The sequence below is a fragment of the Schistocerca nitens genome, chromosome 4 (assembly GCF_023898315.1).
Source record: "Schistocerca nitens isolate TAMUIC-IGC-003100 chromosome 4, iqSchNite1.1, whole genome shotgun sequence".
NCBI classification, from domain to species: Eukaryota; Metazoa; Arthropoda; class Insecta; order Orthoptera; family Acrididae; genus Schistocerca; species Schistocerca nitens.
In genome coordinates, this window is record NC_064617.1 from 171,432,616 (window position 1) to 171,448,054 (window position 15,439).

At 40.9% G+C, this 15,439-nt stretch overlaps 1 protein-coding gene across 1 annotated transcript in view; it reads left to right on the forward strand.

Annotated features, from left to right (window-relative positions):
• LOC126253642 (cyclin-dependent kinase 12) overlaps window positions 1–13,510 on the forward strand; it is a 178,531-nt gene extending 165,021 nt beyond the window's left edge. The window contains exons 14-15 of the mRNA XM_049955141.1: window positions 4,391–4,547; window positions 13,377–13,510. Of these exons, the coding sequence (XP_049811098.1) occupies window positions 4,391–4,547; window positions 13,377–13,383 (164 nt within the window). The 3' untranslated portion in view covers window positions 13,384–13,510. The remainder of the gene's footprint in view (window positions 1–4,390; window positions 4,548–13,376) is intronic.
• The last annotated feature ends 1,929 nt before the right edge of the window (window positions 13,511–15,439 follow it).

Consider the following 15,439-nt stretch of genomic DNA (forward strand, 5'->3'; position numbering starts at 1 on the left):
AGTTTCCAAGTCTTCCACAAATGAATGCACATCCTCAGGTACCTTGCCAGAAAATGGAATAATCAAACTCATGGCAGCTGGATCAATTTTCTGCTGCGGAACCCTAGGCAACAATGACTGATCAGATGAAGTTTCCCTCTCACTCCTATAAGTTAATTCACTTCTCAACTGCATATTGTCTGCTGTCAATTGTGCTACCTTTTCCAACAAAATCTCTACCACTTCTGGTTCCGACAAACTTTGTGTCCCTGACTCTGCCATTGTGTTGCTTTCATTCCCAGTTAGTCCCATTTAAACCCATAAAATCCCACAGAAACAAAACATTTAACTACAAAAATGAACTGACTTCCTACAGCTCATATCTCATCCTACGTTTTATGCGATGATGTAATAGGAGGAGATAAATAAAACATCATATTCAACCCAATGCAAAAGTAATTAAATGCCACGAAAAAAAAAAAAAATCTTATTGCCCCAAACACACTAACACTTATTCTGACAATGCAAAGAAAGAAAACATTCAACACTCAAAAAGAAAAATTGGTCAATGCTCACCACAAATTGTTACTGTAATGCAGGTGGTGGGCTCAAACGTCCTACTGTACAGACAACACCTGCTATTCTGACACCAAATGTAGCTGTCACTGCTAAATGTAGATGTTGGCATGCAGTGGACGAATGTTGGACGTGGATGGAAACTGTCAGGAAGCGCCATATTAAAACTTGGCCATGATCTTAAATTGTTTCATTATTCCCAGATACAGTGCCGTGTTCCTCTCTGTCCTGCGATGCCGAGGACGCCACTTCGCTGTGTGCAAAACAGCTTGGCATGGAAGGGCTACCTCAGCAACCCGTGCAACGTACTGCAGTGTGCTGGCTGTGTACAGCCGCAGTGTTTTGACGACATCAGGATGGGCTGGCAGCCAACTCAGAGGCCTTCATCCCCGTTGCCTGCTGGCTGGCTATGGACCCTGCATTGGCCTCAGAGAGTCGAACCAGTGACCCGCTGTGGACTGGACTGCTGGTGCCCCATCTGCTGCTGCATATAGCTGGTGGTGTGACAAGCCCTCCCATCCAGGAGAACTGCCACATTTGAATCCCCCTCATTAGAAAACCGGCACCTATTTATAAGCGGCTGTGCGCCTCTGTTTTGCTAATGTGCTGCTCCGAGTCATGTACTCATAACACCTAGGTTGGGCCAGTGGGCCCCTTCTGCTTGTAGCTTGAGCCGTGAAAACTGCTGTGTTTACTCTTTTCAATGGTTCTATGGCCCTGTGGCCTCCATTCTACTTCGCAACAGCTGGTAAGCATAACTTACTGTCAACAGGTCCGTGCCTGACTGTAACTTGTGCGCGCAGAAATATTGCACTGAATCTAACTTTTTCCTATCTTAAATGGTGGTGCCATTACACAGGGATCAATATTAAGTGAAGAATCTACAGAGATTCCTCTTCCTTCTACATTTGACTCCTATCGGGCATACACAGAGGCAGTTTAGCAGTCATTCTTCCCATGCTCCATACAAGGTAGGAATGGGAAGAAACCCTGAAATTGCGGAGGGTGTATGTAAATGTAAATCAAGTGTATTCTGTAGGAGACAATCTCTTACAACACTATTTGAGTACTAATGACTCATTCTGAGCTGGAACAGATGAAATGGCAATGTTGACTCCTTGCGGCGAGGCACCTAATATTAAAAGGATTGACCTGGTTGATTCTAACAATTAAAGAAATAAACATGTTCTGACACTACATGTGTCATCCAGTCAAACAACTGATCTAAAATATTTTTGAGTTCAACAGCAGTTAAAATGCTTCTGAACCATTCTAGACCTTGATTTAATCACTATGGTGGTCAATGTGTCTGACTTGTGCCACCACAAGATGTTGCCTGAACTGTGTGAATAATTATTTCAGCCCTTTGGAATGGACAAGGGTCAATGGTGTGCATTACGAGGATGGTTTGAAAAGTTCTCGGGATCACCACGAGTTGTCAGCGCTAGCACAGCGAATTGTTCATGTGATATTCATTGGACTGTTGCCTGTAATCACATGCCATGTTAGTGCTCTTGGAAAAGAGTTATGGCAGTGACCTGGCTCTGTTGTTGTTCCCGCTTAGTGATTTGTGAAGATGAAAAGAATCGAGATTCGAGCAGTGATTAAGTACTTTGAAAAGAAAGGTATGAAAGCAAAGGACATTCATGCAGATTTCCAAAATATGCTGAGGGACTCTGCTCCTTCACATTCAACTGTTGCTAAGTGGACAAATGAATTAAAATTTGTCCAGGAGAGCTTACATGATGATTCGCACAGTAGTCGGCCAAGATTTGTCACTACTCCAGTAATCATTGCAGAAGTGCGCAAAATGATCATGGAGGATAGCTGATCGAAAGTGCGTGAAATTACTCACGCTTGCCAGATGTCATCTGAAAAGGTATATCACATTTTAACTGAAGAATTAGAAATGAAAAAATTATCTGCAAGTTGGGTGCCGCGACTCTTGACGCTGGATCAAAAATGCATGAGAATGGACATATCAGAACACTGGCCCATTTTAGAAGAAATTGACAAGATTTTTTGCACCGGTTTGTGACCACAGATGAAACTTGGGTGTGCTACTATACCCCAGAGACAAAACAACAGTCAAAGCAGTGGAAACATGCTGATTCTCCACCACCAAAGAGAGATAAAGACAATTCATTCAGCAGGAAGGTAATGGTATCAGTGTTCTGGGATGTGAACGGGATCCTGTTTGTAGATTATCTCCCCACTGGGCAAAAGATTACTGGAGAATACTGTGCTAACCTCCTGGACAAATTGCAACAAAAGATACTTGAAAAAAGACCAGGTTTAGCAAGGAAGAAAGTCATCTTCCATCAAGACAATGCACACCTGCACATATGTGCCATTGCCATGGCAAAATTACATGAACTCAAGCATGAATTGTTGCCACACCCACCTCATTCATATGATATGGCTCCGCCAGACTTCCATTTCATCTCAAAACTGAACATTTTCCTTGGTGAATGAAGATTCACTTCAAATAAAGAATTGATAGCTGCAGTTGACAACTATTTTGCAGTCCTGGAGTGAACATTGTTGGACCTAGTGCATTAATCTACAAGGAGACTACATTGAAAAATAAAAAAAGTTTCAGTGATGTAAGTACTTTTTTCTATTCTGTTCCGAGAACTTTTCAAACCACACTCTTGCATAAAAAGTCGTTCAGTAAGCTACTATTGCAGTTAAGTAGTTGTCTGTTCTGCAGCTGTTGTTACTTAATTTTTTCTGTGGCAGATGAAGCTGATGGGGGATCTTATTTTTTAATTTGGGAAAGAAATCTTCCATTGTAGAAAAATACCATTATTGCAAGGAAGGGAGATTAAGGTTCAATACTCTGTCAAGAACAAAGTTGTTTGTGGTGATTGTGTTGCTGCCTTCACCTTCTTGCATAAGCTCCTAAATACAACACCTTATCTAAAACCTTTAATTATCATAACAATATTTTGGTATTTGCCTGTATTTATCACAACTATGATGATTTTTAGGCCCCTCCTACCATAGTGACGTCTTCTATGGTAAAGTGGCCTCGTAATTACATAAATTTCAAGGAAACTGTGAAAAAACACATACATTATATCAGATAGGACATTATGGAGGCATCAATGTTTGTCCTCAATTTACAAGTTTCTCAGCTATGTAGGAGGACACAGTCCACTACAAAGGCCAAAGACTGTCATGAGGACACAGTCCATTACAAAGGCAAAATGATTGTGATGGGCATTAGTGTGAGTACCCTTTGCGTGGCACAATATATTTATGTTTTATCATCTGAACTGAAGTTTTTCTGGCAGTCGGTTGCAGAATTTGTTTTGTTGGTCCATATTACATTTGAAAATATCATGAATATGAATTTATGGTACATTTGATCCACTTTCTCTGACTTAAGGGAAAGATCCTCCTCCTTCTTTTTCTTTGCCTTTGTCTGCATCTATGCAGGGTTGGCATGGTTACTATGGATTGACGTGGTTAATTTAAGGGGTGGCTGGATGTTTTTTCTTACAGGAAAGATTCTTATGGGAGTGATTCAACACAGATTATTAATTATAATTGTAAGTTCCAATGTATTGACCTATAGTATTCATTAGTGTGTGAGCTGAGAGCCAAATTTAAATATATATTGTCATGTAACTGTAGCATTTTGCAATTTATGTGAATGTCTGTTAGTAATCCTTGATGGCTGCATTTGAACTGATTACTTCCTAAATGTGTTGAAATAGTCGAAATGATTACATCTTATGAAGGATTGTTGAAGGGCAGTCATTACGCTTCAATTATGTATCACCTCGAAAAAATGAAGTTATGTGATCAACTATTTCTTTGTTTGCAGGTATGTTTCTGCAGTGCTGGCACACAGTCAAATCCCCATGTGACAATACAATAGCATGTTGCTTGGGGAGTCATGAAAATGCTGCATGCCATTCATTAAACACAGTACTATCTGTGAATTCCTTTTTGACAGCAGTGGAATGTTGCAACAGTGCCAGGTCAGTCCCCTATGGCTGAAGAAGCTATTTTTTCAAGGTGATAATTAATGAAATTTGACAAAAGATGGACCAATAAGCTTAAAAATAATGGTACTTCTGTATGTAATCAAATGATATTACTTCATGTATAAACTGTTGCCTCACTTATACAGAAATGTTGTGCGACCTTCAAGGGGTTGTAGAGGGTGACATGAGCAACAGATTGCAGATGAGAACTGGAGTCTGGAAACATCAGCCAATGATGCTACAGAATGTCGAAGTTGTAGGTGACGGCACCTGCCACTAAGCCACCCCTTCTACAGACAATGTGTCTTTGTATGCTGACGGACTGTAGACAGAACATTTCGCAGTGTTGATTGTTATTCAGTGATCATGACTGATTGCCATGATCTCCAGTGCAGAAACTGAAGATAGCTGCTGCATAGAAAGGCCTTATCTTCCATGAAAGCAATGCTCTGTTGCCTCAGTGAGTGAGGGTTTCAGACATGGGTTTCCATCTGTAGTCTGTTTTTGTCCTGGGACCCTCTAAAATCTCTAATGTTTTTTCAGTATACAGGAGAAAAATAAACTGCAGATGGAAACCTGTGTCCAAAATCATCATCCACCAAGGTAACAGAGCTTAATATTCATAGGAGAGAAGGCCTGCCTATGCAGCAGCTAGGTCCATCTTCTCCACTGGCAATCGTGACAATCAGTTGCAATCACTGAATAGCAAACTACGTGGAAAGACGTTTCATCTATGGTTCAGCAGCATGCAAAGTTATGTTTGCTCCTGAAGGGACATCCTAGTGGCAGTGACAGCATCTATAGCTTTGATGCATATACAAAAGCCTTTCAGAATTACACATAAACTGAATTTTATGGTTTGCATTTAATTTGGTGTATCCTTTCTGAGAATGATGGTTGTTGCCATGTAACAGCAGTGAGTTAAGAAATGTTTTGATATTTGTGTGTATGAGTTGAAATAAGAAAAAAGGACTTTTTGAAATCTCCTTTATATTATCTTTTCATGTGTATGTTACTTAGTTTTGTTTACAGTCCTGCTATGATCTAATAACTATCTCTGTAATTACCAGTTGGATAGAAAGAAGTAATGCCTGTGTTGTCTTGTTAGAGATTTCATGATCACATCCATTACGATGAAGACATAATTAATCATTGAAAAATGGCAATGTCAGCAATTCATCTCTAAACTGTTAGTGGGGAAGTTTAAAGTATATCAGAATGATTGGCTCATTCTGTCACATGTATAATCCCAGGTTTTATTTTCTTTCACTATATATTCTATCTTCTTGACCATGGAGTTATGCTTGTTCATCCAAAGACACATATGTAAGACCATCTTGTAAATCACCATAAAATTTTTACACACAAAACCTATAACAGTAGATACACACTAAAATGATCCATAAACTATGTTATTGTGCTAGTGGATGTTAGCTGCAGTGTCCATTCATTACAAAACTCCATCACCAGCCTCAATAGTATTTTCTCCATGCCAGCCACTTAAAAATCAAAACTGAGCCACAGTCTTGCCAGTTAATGTTTTGGAAGAGTGTTTCTTTTTTAGTTTATATAGGGGACTACGTAGTAGATGAATTGAAGGAATTCTACTGTCTTGTACACAAAAATTCACATTAGAGACTATCAGACTACAACAGGAAAGACATAATTTCTTAAAAAAAAGAAAAAAAAACCTTCTAATATCTAACATGGGCCTTAATTTGAGATAGATATTTCTGAAGCACACCCTGTTAGAAGACTGGACAACATTATTCACTTTTACTTTGATACTGTTAAGGCTTCCTCAAAGCCAAGAAGATTGTTTCATTTTGGAACATATTTCAATATGTATTTGAAATACAGACCCATATCATTGAGATTATAACCACTACAGTTGTGCAACTAGCCTTTTAGATGGCTATAAGAAGGTTTCCACAACTAACTTACTGAAAGCACAATCAGTTTCCCATTTAATTTGTGTGCTGCATTAGAGAAACAGAGAATGAAGCTCGATGTAGTTACAAGAATGCTAATGCAACATACAGTTCTGATGTTCCTAGCTGGTTCAGCTCACATCATCTTCACCAAAAGTGATGAGAGTGCCACTCATCATTGAAGAAGTTACTTAGCCTGCTTTCAGAGTAGTAATAGTGGAAAGTACTTGCATGTAGGAGGCACAACAAATTGAATAATTGTTCTCTTCTTTGTAGAAATAGTGTGTCGCCTTAATCAGCATGTGATATTGTAGTGATTTGAGAATTTCTGTGTAAATTCTAGAACCACTCAGCCTTCTACCGTCTCGAACACACAATATTCTGGATATGAGTGTGGGATGGTAGAATCCTACCTACTGTGCATCACATGTTTGTGTGTGCAGGTTTAATATCAGTCGCAGGAAGAAAGTAGACGCGGCGGTCGGATGGCACCGACAAGTACCTGTCGGGCAATCCATAGCTGTTTTAGTGAGTGTGTAAGGAAGAACCATGCAGCTCTGTGCTTACTGTGTCATTGACTATTGTTATTGAAACAAGAACTGTTGAAAAAAGTACACTTGTAGACTCTTGACACAACCTTGTTAGAGGCAAGACTCATTTTATGATCCATGTTAAGAAAGGTCATGGTATCCAAACTAACTTTCTTTTAACTGCAATTCAATATGTTTCTAACGTCTGACTGTACAAGAGACTTGCAGGAAGTTATATATTCATGTGGAAAGTGAAATTTTTATTTTGTATGGAGGTCAAATACATCATTAGTTGACGAAAAGTAAAGTTTGTAAGTCTACTTATTTCGTAAGTGGAAAGTGTCTAAAAATTCCTGTATCTAGTGTTATTCAACGGAGAAGAAGTCAAGAGGGTTTCCAGCAGCTGGCTATTCAGTAAAGAAGAGTGGCTGCAAATACCAAGTACGTCATCTCGTAAAGAAATGGAAGGTGGTTTGGGGGAATAAGCCAATATAACCGAGATCCACACTCACTTTAAGTCATCAGAATTTTAGAATATGTACAGATGATTTTATATTCCTGCTACTGACCATTGCAACTTCTCACCTTCCTTGTTTGTGTCCATGCTGAGTCCCACAGTAGCCGACACAACAGTAATATCACAGTCTTTCAATGGGCTCAACCACTGGAATCACAAGAACTGTAAATATCTTCAGCTTACTGGCAATGTCAGTGAGATCTCATGTTCATTGATAACTGAAAGCCTCAAACTCTCCTTCCTGACCATTAATCTGTGCACAGAATTTACAGCAGTGATAACATACAATGCCACTGTAAGGACAAAATATGCAAAATAAAAAATTCATGACACATGGCTGTTCCTCAGTTTGCATCTGAGATGCTAGGCATTATCGTTTCAGTACATGACCACAAGGTGCTGGTAAAGATCTTTTACAAGAACAATGACTGTGCACCAATAGCTGTCCAGAAGTTCTGGATACTCAAAGTATGAAAAAAAGTGTTGGTCTGATGTCTGCCAAGGGCCTGGACAAAATGATTATGAAATTTGAAAAGGCAGGTTCTTTTGAAGTGCAGTGTGACAGGTGGAGGGAAACAGTTGATCCAAAGAGAGCAACAGGTGAGACTGCATCATTGCAGGAGGGGTTGAGAAGTGGTGTGCTACCATGCGGTGCAGGGAATTGACCAAACTTTGGACATGCCCTTGAGCACAGAGCCTAGAATTCTATGAAATATCATGCATTACTAGCCATACAAAATTGCCCATGTTCAGGAGTTGCTTCATGATGACGTGCCAATAGGACAAATGTTTGCTCTAGAATTTCTTACTCACATGGAAGTGGACAATGAATGGCCATGGAACATTCTGTGCACAGACAAAGCCCATTTCCACCTCCAAGGACATGTCAATACACAGAACACTGAAACTGGGCAACAGAAAAGCTACTTGGACATCAAACAGTACCAGTTCATTCTGCAAAAGTAACTGCATGGCACATCGTTTATTGTAGAGCCATATTTTTTTGGGGGGGATAGATCCTGTGGGTTGAGATGGTTTGTCCCATTACTTGTCATGATACTAACTCATACTGGTTACACACTCCCTCCCTCCTGAAATACAATCTTAGTAGTTCAAAGCCTCTCTGTCTTCATTTATTCACAGAGAAATGTCAGATATCCCCGATATGGTCAGCATTGTGCTCTTCCTTCAGAGGTGCCAACATTGAATTAAAATTTCTCAAAGAATATTTCCGATAATATAAATGACTATTTTTATTGGCAGGACTAAACCTCATTCGAAAATGTCTTCGTAAATAGATTTATTTCTTCCTTTGTTGTAAATATATTCCACTTTCTGTTAAATATATGTATATCAGGTTCCTTTTATCTACCTAGATGAGAAATGACTGTTTTTTAGATTTTTAATAAATTGTCTTCACCGTGTAAGAATAGGCTTTCGCCGTAGTAAAACAATGGCACATCGACTTGATAAAATTCACATGACCACTGACATTAGTTAATAGTTCTCCAGTGCAACACCAAACTCCATCACTTTTGGATAGTTTCTTCTTAAATACTGATCAGTGACTGACAAGTTAATGTAATATTTATTGGGTTCTGTCTCGGGTTCTTCGGCCGACGTTCATCTAATGATTTTTCTGACGTTTCGCCAGCACGAGTGGCTGGCATTGTCAAAGCTTCACCCTCCATTGCCGGTGGTGAACTGGAGGCGAGCTAGCGGCCGCAGACTATATGTACCTGGCGCGCCAACGTCCGAGGGCTTCTCCGCGGTCATTTCCGGTGCGGTTCTCCTCTTGCTACCTGCGACGGTCGTTCGCTGCAGTACGGGAAGCCAGGATCCGTTTACCTTAAGGCTTTCCTCTTTCTTGTTGAAACTGTTCGCGTATTTTTGGATTTCTACAGCTTCTCTGAACAAGCGCGTGTGATAGTGCTTCTCTACAGCCAGAACTTCCGTGTCGGCGAATTTTATTACGTGGTCGGTCTCATTCAGTGCGTGCTCTGCCACGGCCGATTTCTCCACCTGCCCCAACCTGCAATGTCGCTTATGCTCTTTGATCCTGGTGTTAATGGATCGTCCAGTCATTCCGACATAAACTTTTCCGCATGTGCAAGGTATACGGTATATTCCCGACATTGCAAGTGGGTCTCTTTTCTCCTTCGCCGATCTAAGACACTCTTTGATCTTCCTTGTCGGTTTGAAAATCGTCTTTACGTCGTGTTTGCGCAATATACGGCCGATTCTGTCCGTCACTCTGGGAATGTATGGCAGAAAGGCCGCACCCGACATTTCTTTTTCTGGTTCCTTACTTCGCCGAGTGTTTGGCTCTGTTACACTTCTAATGTAATTTGTGGAGTACCCATTGCTCCTCAGAACAGTTTCCAGGTGTTGCATTTCTCGTTTGAGGTGTTGAGGCTCACATATTCGTCCTGCAGGATGAGCAAAACATGTAGGGCAAGACTACACTAAATTCACAGGCTTCTTTACATGTCTATGTGGCTGTCCGCATGGTTGCAAATGTGCTTGTTGTTGTGGCTGCTTTGGGGCAGTCGTGAACAAGACATAACTCAACCTGACAAATCGGGACCTGGTCAAACTTACCAGCTGGTATGGCACCCAAATCATGGACAGGCTTGGTGTAGAACATTACTTTTCTAAGATAGATTTGCATGCTGCCTACTTGCAAATCCCATTGGATGAAGAATCACAGAAAGTGTTTGTTGTAAATTCACACTTCAGACTGTTCAAGTATTTTCATTTGCCCTTCAGCAGTGCTTGAGCACATGCCATTTTTCAACATTACTTGGAACAGCTGATTGCAATAATGCCATTTTGTTCAGACTATCTTGACTATATTGTTGTCTAAGGTCATACATCAGAGGAGCACATTGCCAATTTGCATTCTCTTTTTTGAGTATCGTCAGAAGCAGGACTCAAGCATAGTCTTAAACAGTGTGACTTTTTTCAAATTGAACTACAGTACATTAAGTTATGTTATCAACAGTCAGGGTGTGCTGCCTGTTCCTTGCAAATGTGGTTGAGGTGCAGTCGGTTCTAGGCAAGATGACATACTACATTTTGTTCATACCAAATTCTGCACAGATCGCAGCTTCATTGCATTGCTTGTTTCACAAAAATGTGCCTTTTGTGTGGAGTAAAGACTGTCAAGATGCCTTTCAGAAACTCAAAAATGCTTTGCTTAGTGACAGACGATTTGTGCATTTTGATCCTGCGAAGTTGACGCTTCTTCCTACAGAATCGGCGCTGTTCTTTCACACGGAATTGGTGCACAAGACAGATCTATTCCTTTTGCCTCAAAGTTGCTCATTCAAACTCAGTGCAATTATTATCAAATTGAAAAAGAAGCTCTCGCTATTGTGTATGGTGTGACAAAATTTTGTCACTATTTTTATGGTCGCAAGTTCCATTTAGTGAAAGATCACAAGCCTTTGGAGTCTTTTTTTCATCCATCAAAGCTGGTTCATACATGCATCACTTAAAAACTGCGGTGTTGGGCTTTGTTGCTTTCACATTATCAGTATGAAATTGTGTACAGATCTATGTCAAAGCATGGCAATGCAGATGCCCTATCTCACCTTCGATTGGCCCAGACTCTGATTTTGATGCATCTGCCGCATCTGGTTGCCAAATAGATGTGCAGGACTCTGAATTGCTGGAATCTATTCCCTTGTACTACAGAAAAATAGCACAAGCCACAAAAACAGACCCAGGTCTCAAAATTTTATTGAATTACATTTGCATGTCTTGGCCTCGTTCATTGAACGGTATCCAGAACACAGTTGTGTGCCAATATTTTGCACGCCGGCATAGCCTTTCTGTTAAACAGCGTATGATTCTAGTTCAAAATGACAGTGGACAATCCTGTGTGCTTATTCCCAGAGTATTGCAAAAGGGTGTGTTGCAGTTGCTCCATCAAGGACATTGGGGAATTGCTTGCACTAAACAGTTAGCGCTCCGGCATTGTACTGGGCAGGGCATTGATGCCCACATTGAACAGATCATGTCACACTGTCGTGCATGCGTGGAGAACCAATCTGCTCCACCACAGACATTCTCAGCTTGTCCTAAAACTCAATTGCCATGGCAATGAGAGCAAATTGACTTTGCAAGACTATTTTGGAACACTCGTTGGCTCATAGTGATAGACTCTTTTAGCAAGTTTCCATTTGCAGTGCCTATGAACTCTACCATGTCATGTAGCACCATTGACCTCCATATTTTGCATTGAAGATTTGCCAGAAGTACTTGTGTCGGACAACGGACCGTAGTTCACTACAAGTGATTTTGAATAATTTTGTAAATGCAATGGCATTCGTCATCTATCAAGTGCTCCATTTCACCCACAGTCCAACGCAGAAGCAGAACACTTTGTAAGCACTTTCGAGCAACACATGGCCAAGCTTCACGGCACCCACACATGGGAACAGATGCTGCAACTCTTTCTCATCTCCTATCACTCTCACCCATGAGATGGACCATCACTGGCGGAACTTCTGCATGGGTGCTGCCATCGGATGCTTCTACTCGTGCTACACCCACCACAGCATCCGGTGCTGCCAGTGGTCTGCAAGTATCGCCTTACGCCATGCAATCTTGTTTTTTTCAGGGTTTTTGGCATCTGTGGATGCTGGGAAAGAGGTATGATTCCGAAGCTCATTGGATCTTATATGTGCTTAATTGCAGGTCCCAATGGTTTGCAGTGCCGCCACCAGAACCAAATTCACACATGCCCTTTGCCCCAGATTCTGCTGCTTTTCTTCCCTCAGATTCACTTCTTTATGGGATTGCACAGCCTTGGCAGCTGCCCACTGGTGCAACCAGGGCACCCCAGGAGGAGTGGACGGATGATGCGCCATCACCCCTGCCGTCCCCAGTCGCCAATGCGATGGAGCTGGACCAGCTATTGCCATTGCCGTCGCCGTTGCCATCGCCATCATCACCTCAGCACATGCCCTCAGGACTGGACATGTGCTGTGGCAGCAGTTTTCCAAAGGATGTTCCTGTTGCCTCACAAGCCAGATGGCAGGATACAGTTGGGAGTACACCTTCCTCCACAGTCATGGTTCCCGGCCCATCTTTGTGCCCATGGTCCTCCCTCCATCCCAGTTGTTGTTTGCAGCTTCACTACACAACAGTGCAGCATTTCAGAGGAAAGGGGGGGGGGGCAGGGGGAGGTATGTGCTGGTGAGCGCTGGCAACACACACCATGTGGCATAGAGGTTGCGAGAAGATCAATACAGTTTTGTTAGTGGTGGGCATGATAGTACTTCCTGTGAAACATTAACCCTGTGGTGCATGGTGTCAACTGTAGTGGATGGCTACTATTGGCCACTTTTACCTACACTGTGACCATGTTTTTAAGTCTTCAATGCATGCAGTCCACTCCAGTGGACACTCTCCACCTGCTGCTGCCATCAGTAGTGCGGTAGTGTAACTATTAGAGCGTCTTCTTACATCCAAACATCACAGGTGAACAAGATGGCTTCTAGGAAGCATGGCTGTGGACCAGCGTGTAGTATTTCAGCAAAAGATTTCTATGGGTGTTCATGCAGGGTAAGAAAATTTGTAATGAATCTAGATAGATACTGCTCCATTTCTAAATAATCAAAGATCGCCGAAACATATTTTTACCATTACTATGACATCATGCAATAATGGCATTGGTCATGAGCTGTCTTACAATGTGACATAGTAACTCAGCACTCTGAAACATTTAGTTTGTTTCTTATTTTACAGTTTTTAGTATACTTTCTTAGTTTAGCATAGATATTATAATTTATGGCACAAGAAATCCTATAATTAGTCCCAAAATTCTGAATTTCAGGAAGTAACCGAAGATTTGCCATCTGATTCAGATTGCACACTGGCCGACAAAACTGACAATGAAATTGGGAAACCACAGTTATCGAGAAACTTAATTGTGGAAACAAGTTCTAGCTCTGACGACAATGGTTCTGATTCTGATGATAGTGAGAGTGAAACTCCATGTGATGCTACAAGTTCTGAGCCAGTAAAAAGAACACAGCTGTCAAACTACAAGTGGCAGCAGATCGACAGTAGTTCTGTACCAGTACCAAAATATACAGGTGCGGAAAAATAAATATAACTGGAGACAGTCCTATTGATTTCTTCACAGAAATAATTTCTCATGAAATGTTGGAACCAATTGTGTTTCAAACTAATCTGTATGCTCTTCAGAATAGCAAATTGAATCTAGGACTGACAATTCCTGAACTGAAAACATTCCTAGGTGTGAACATAGTGATGACATATACCAAGTACCCTCATACCCGATCATACTGGTGATCAGATGAAGCCTAAGGATGGATTTAGTAGCCAACTCTTTACCAGTCAAGCAGTGTGATAATATACTGCATTTTCTTCATTTTGTGGATAATAGTGCAGTCGATCAAAGCAACACTGATCGTCTGAACAAAATCTGTCCATTTCTGGAGTGTCTGCAAAAAAAGGTTCTTCATGCTACACAAGCTGAGGAGCATCAGTGTATTGATGATCAGGGTTGGAGCAATATCAAACAGTATGTTGCTAACAAGCCGCAAATGGGGACTGAAAGTCTGGGTGAGAGCTGGTTCTTCTGATTATGTGAACCATTTTGAAATATACCAAGATGGATCTGGTGCAAGGCAGCCAGTTAGTGAGTTTGGAGCTTGTGCTGATGTGGTTCTACGACTTTGTGATGATATCAAGTACAAGAACCACAAAGTATTTTTCAACAACCTTATTTACATGTGTCCCACTACTCCAGGAGCTAAAAAAAAAAAAAAAAAAAAAAAAGGCATTTGGGGCACTGGGACATGCGGAGCAAGACATGATGAAGGGTGCACGAGGGAACTGTGTATCTGTTATGTGTAAAGAGGGAATAACCATTACAAAATGGTTTGACAATAAGTGTGTTCATATTGCTTCTACCTGTGCTGGTGCACAGCCCATATCACAAGTTCAGCGCTGGAGCAAAAAGGAGAACAACACCATCAGTGTACCTCAACCATTCAGCGTCACTTGTTACAATCGTCATATGGTAGGTGAAAACATCATGGACAAGTGTCTAGCATTATATCCACATTGTTGACGAAACAGGTGGTGGTACCTGAGTGTCTTTTTCCATTTTATTGATGTGGCCATTGTGAACTCTTGGTTGCTATATAGGCAGGCAAGTAATGACACCCGTCTCCTTGATTTCAAGGCATCAATGGCACGATCACTCATAAACCTGGGAAAACATGAAGAGTAGTCACCAGTAAGGAGAGGAAGGCCTGTTTCTACTCCAAGATTCCAGAAAAAGAGACCAGTTTGTAAAGCAGCAGAAGAGGTGAGATTTCATCAAGGGGGTCATTAGCTGAAACGTTTGGCCATAAAAAATGCAAACAGATGTCATAGTCAATTGTGCAAAAGGAAAACTAAGTACGTTTGCACTAAATGTAAGGAACCTCTGTGTCCAAATTGTTTTGAGAGTTTCCATACAAAAAGAAATAATTAACAGACACAGACCCGGGAGTTCTTAAGTGCATAGTGTCCACTCCAGTGGACATCTTGGTATTTTTTTTTTTTTTTTTTTTTTTTTTTTTGTAAATAGCAAATTTGAATAAAACTTTGTATTTTGTGATAATAGGCATTGTTCTTTACTATATAAATCCCATTTCAAAAACTTTTTCTCACTTGATAATAATTCATGCATCACAGGGTTAATAACTGCCTTCTCTGAAAACTAACTAGAACAGATAGTTAGTCCCCCACTCATGATGGAAATTTATTGGATCTAATGGCAAGAAATAGACTTGACCTCTTTGAGGATGTCCACACTGTATCAGTGACCATGACACAGTTGTGGCAGCATTGCTTACCAAAGTACAAAGGACAACTAAAACA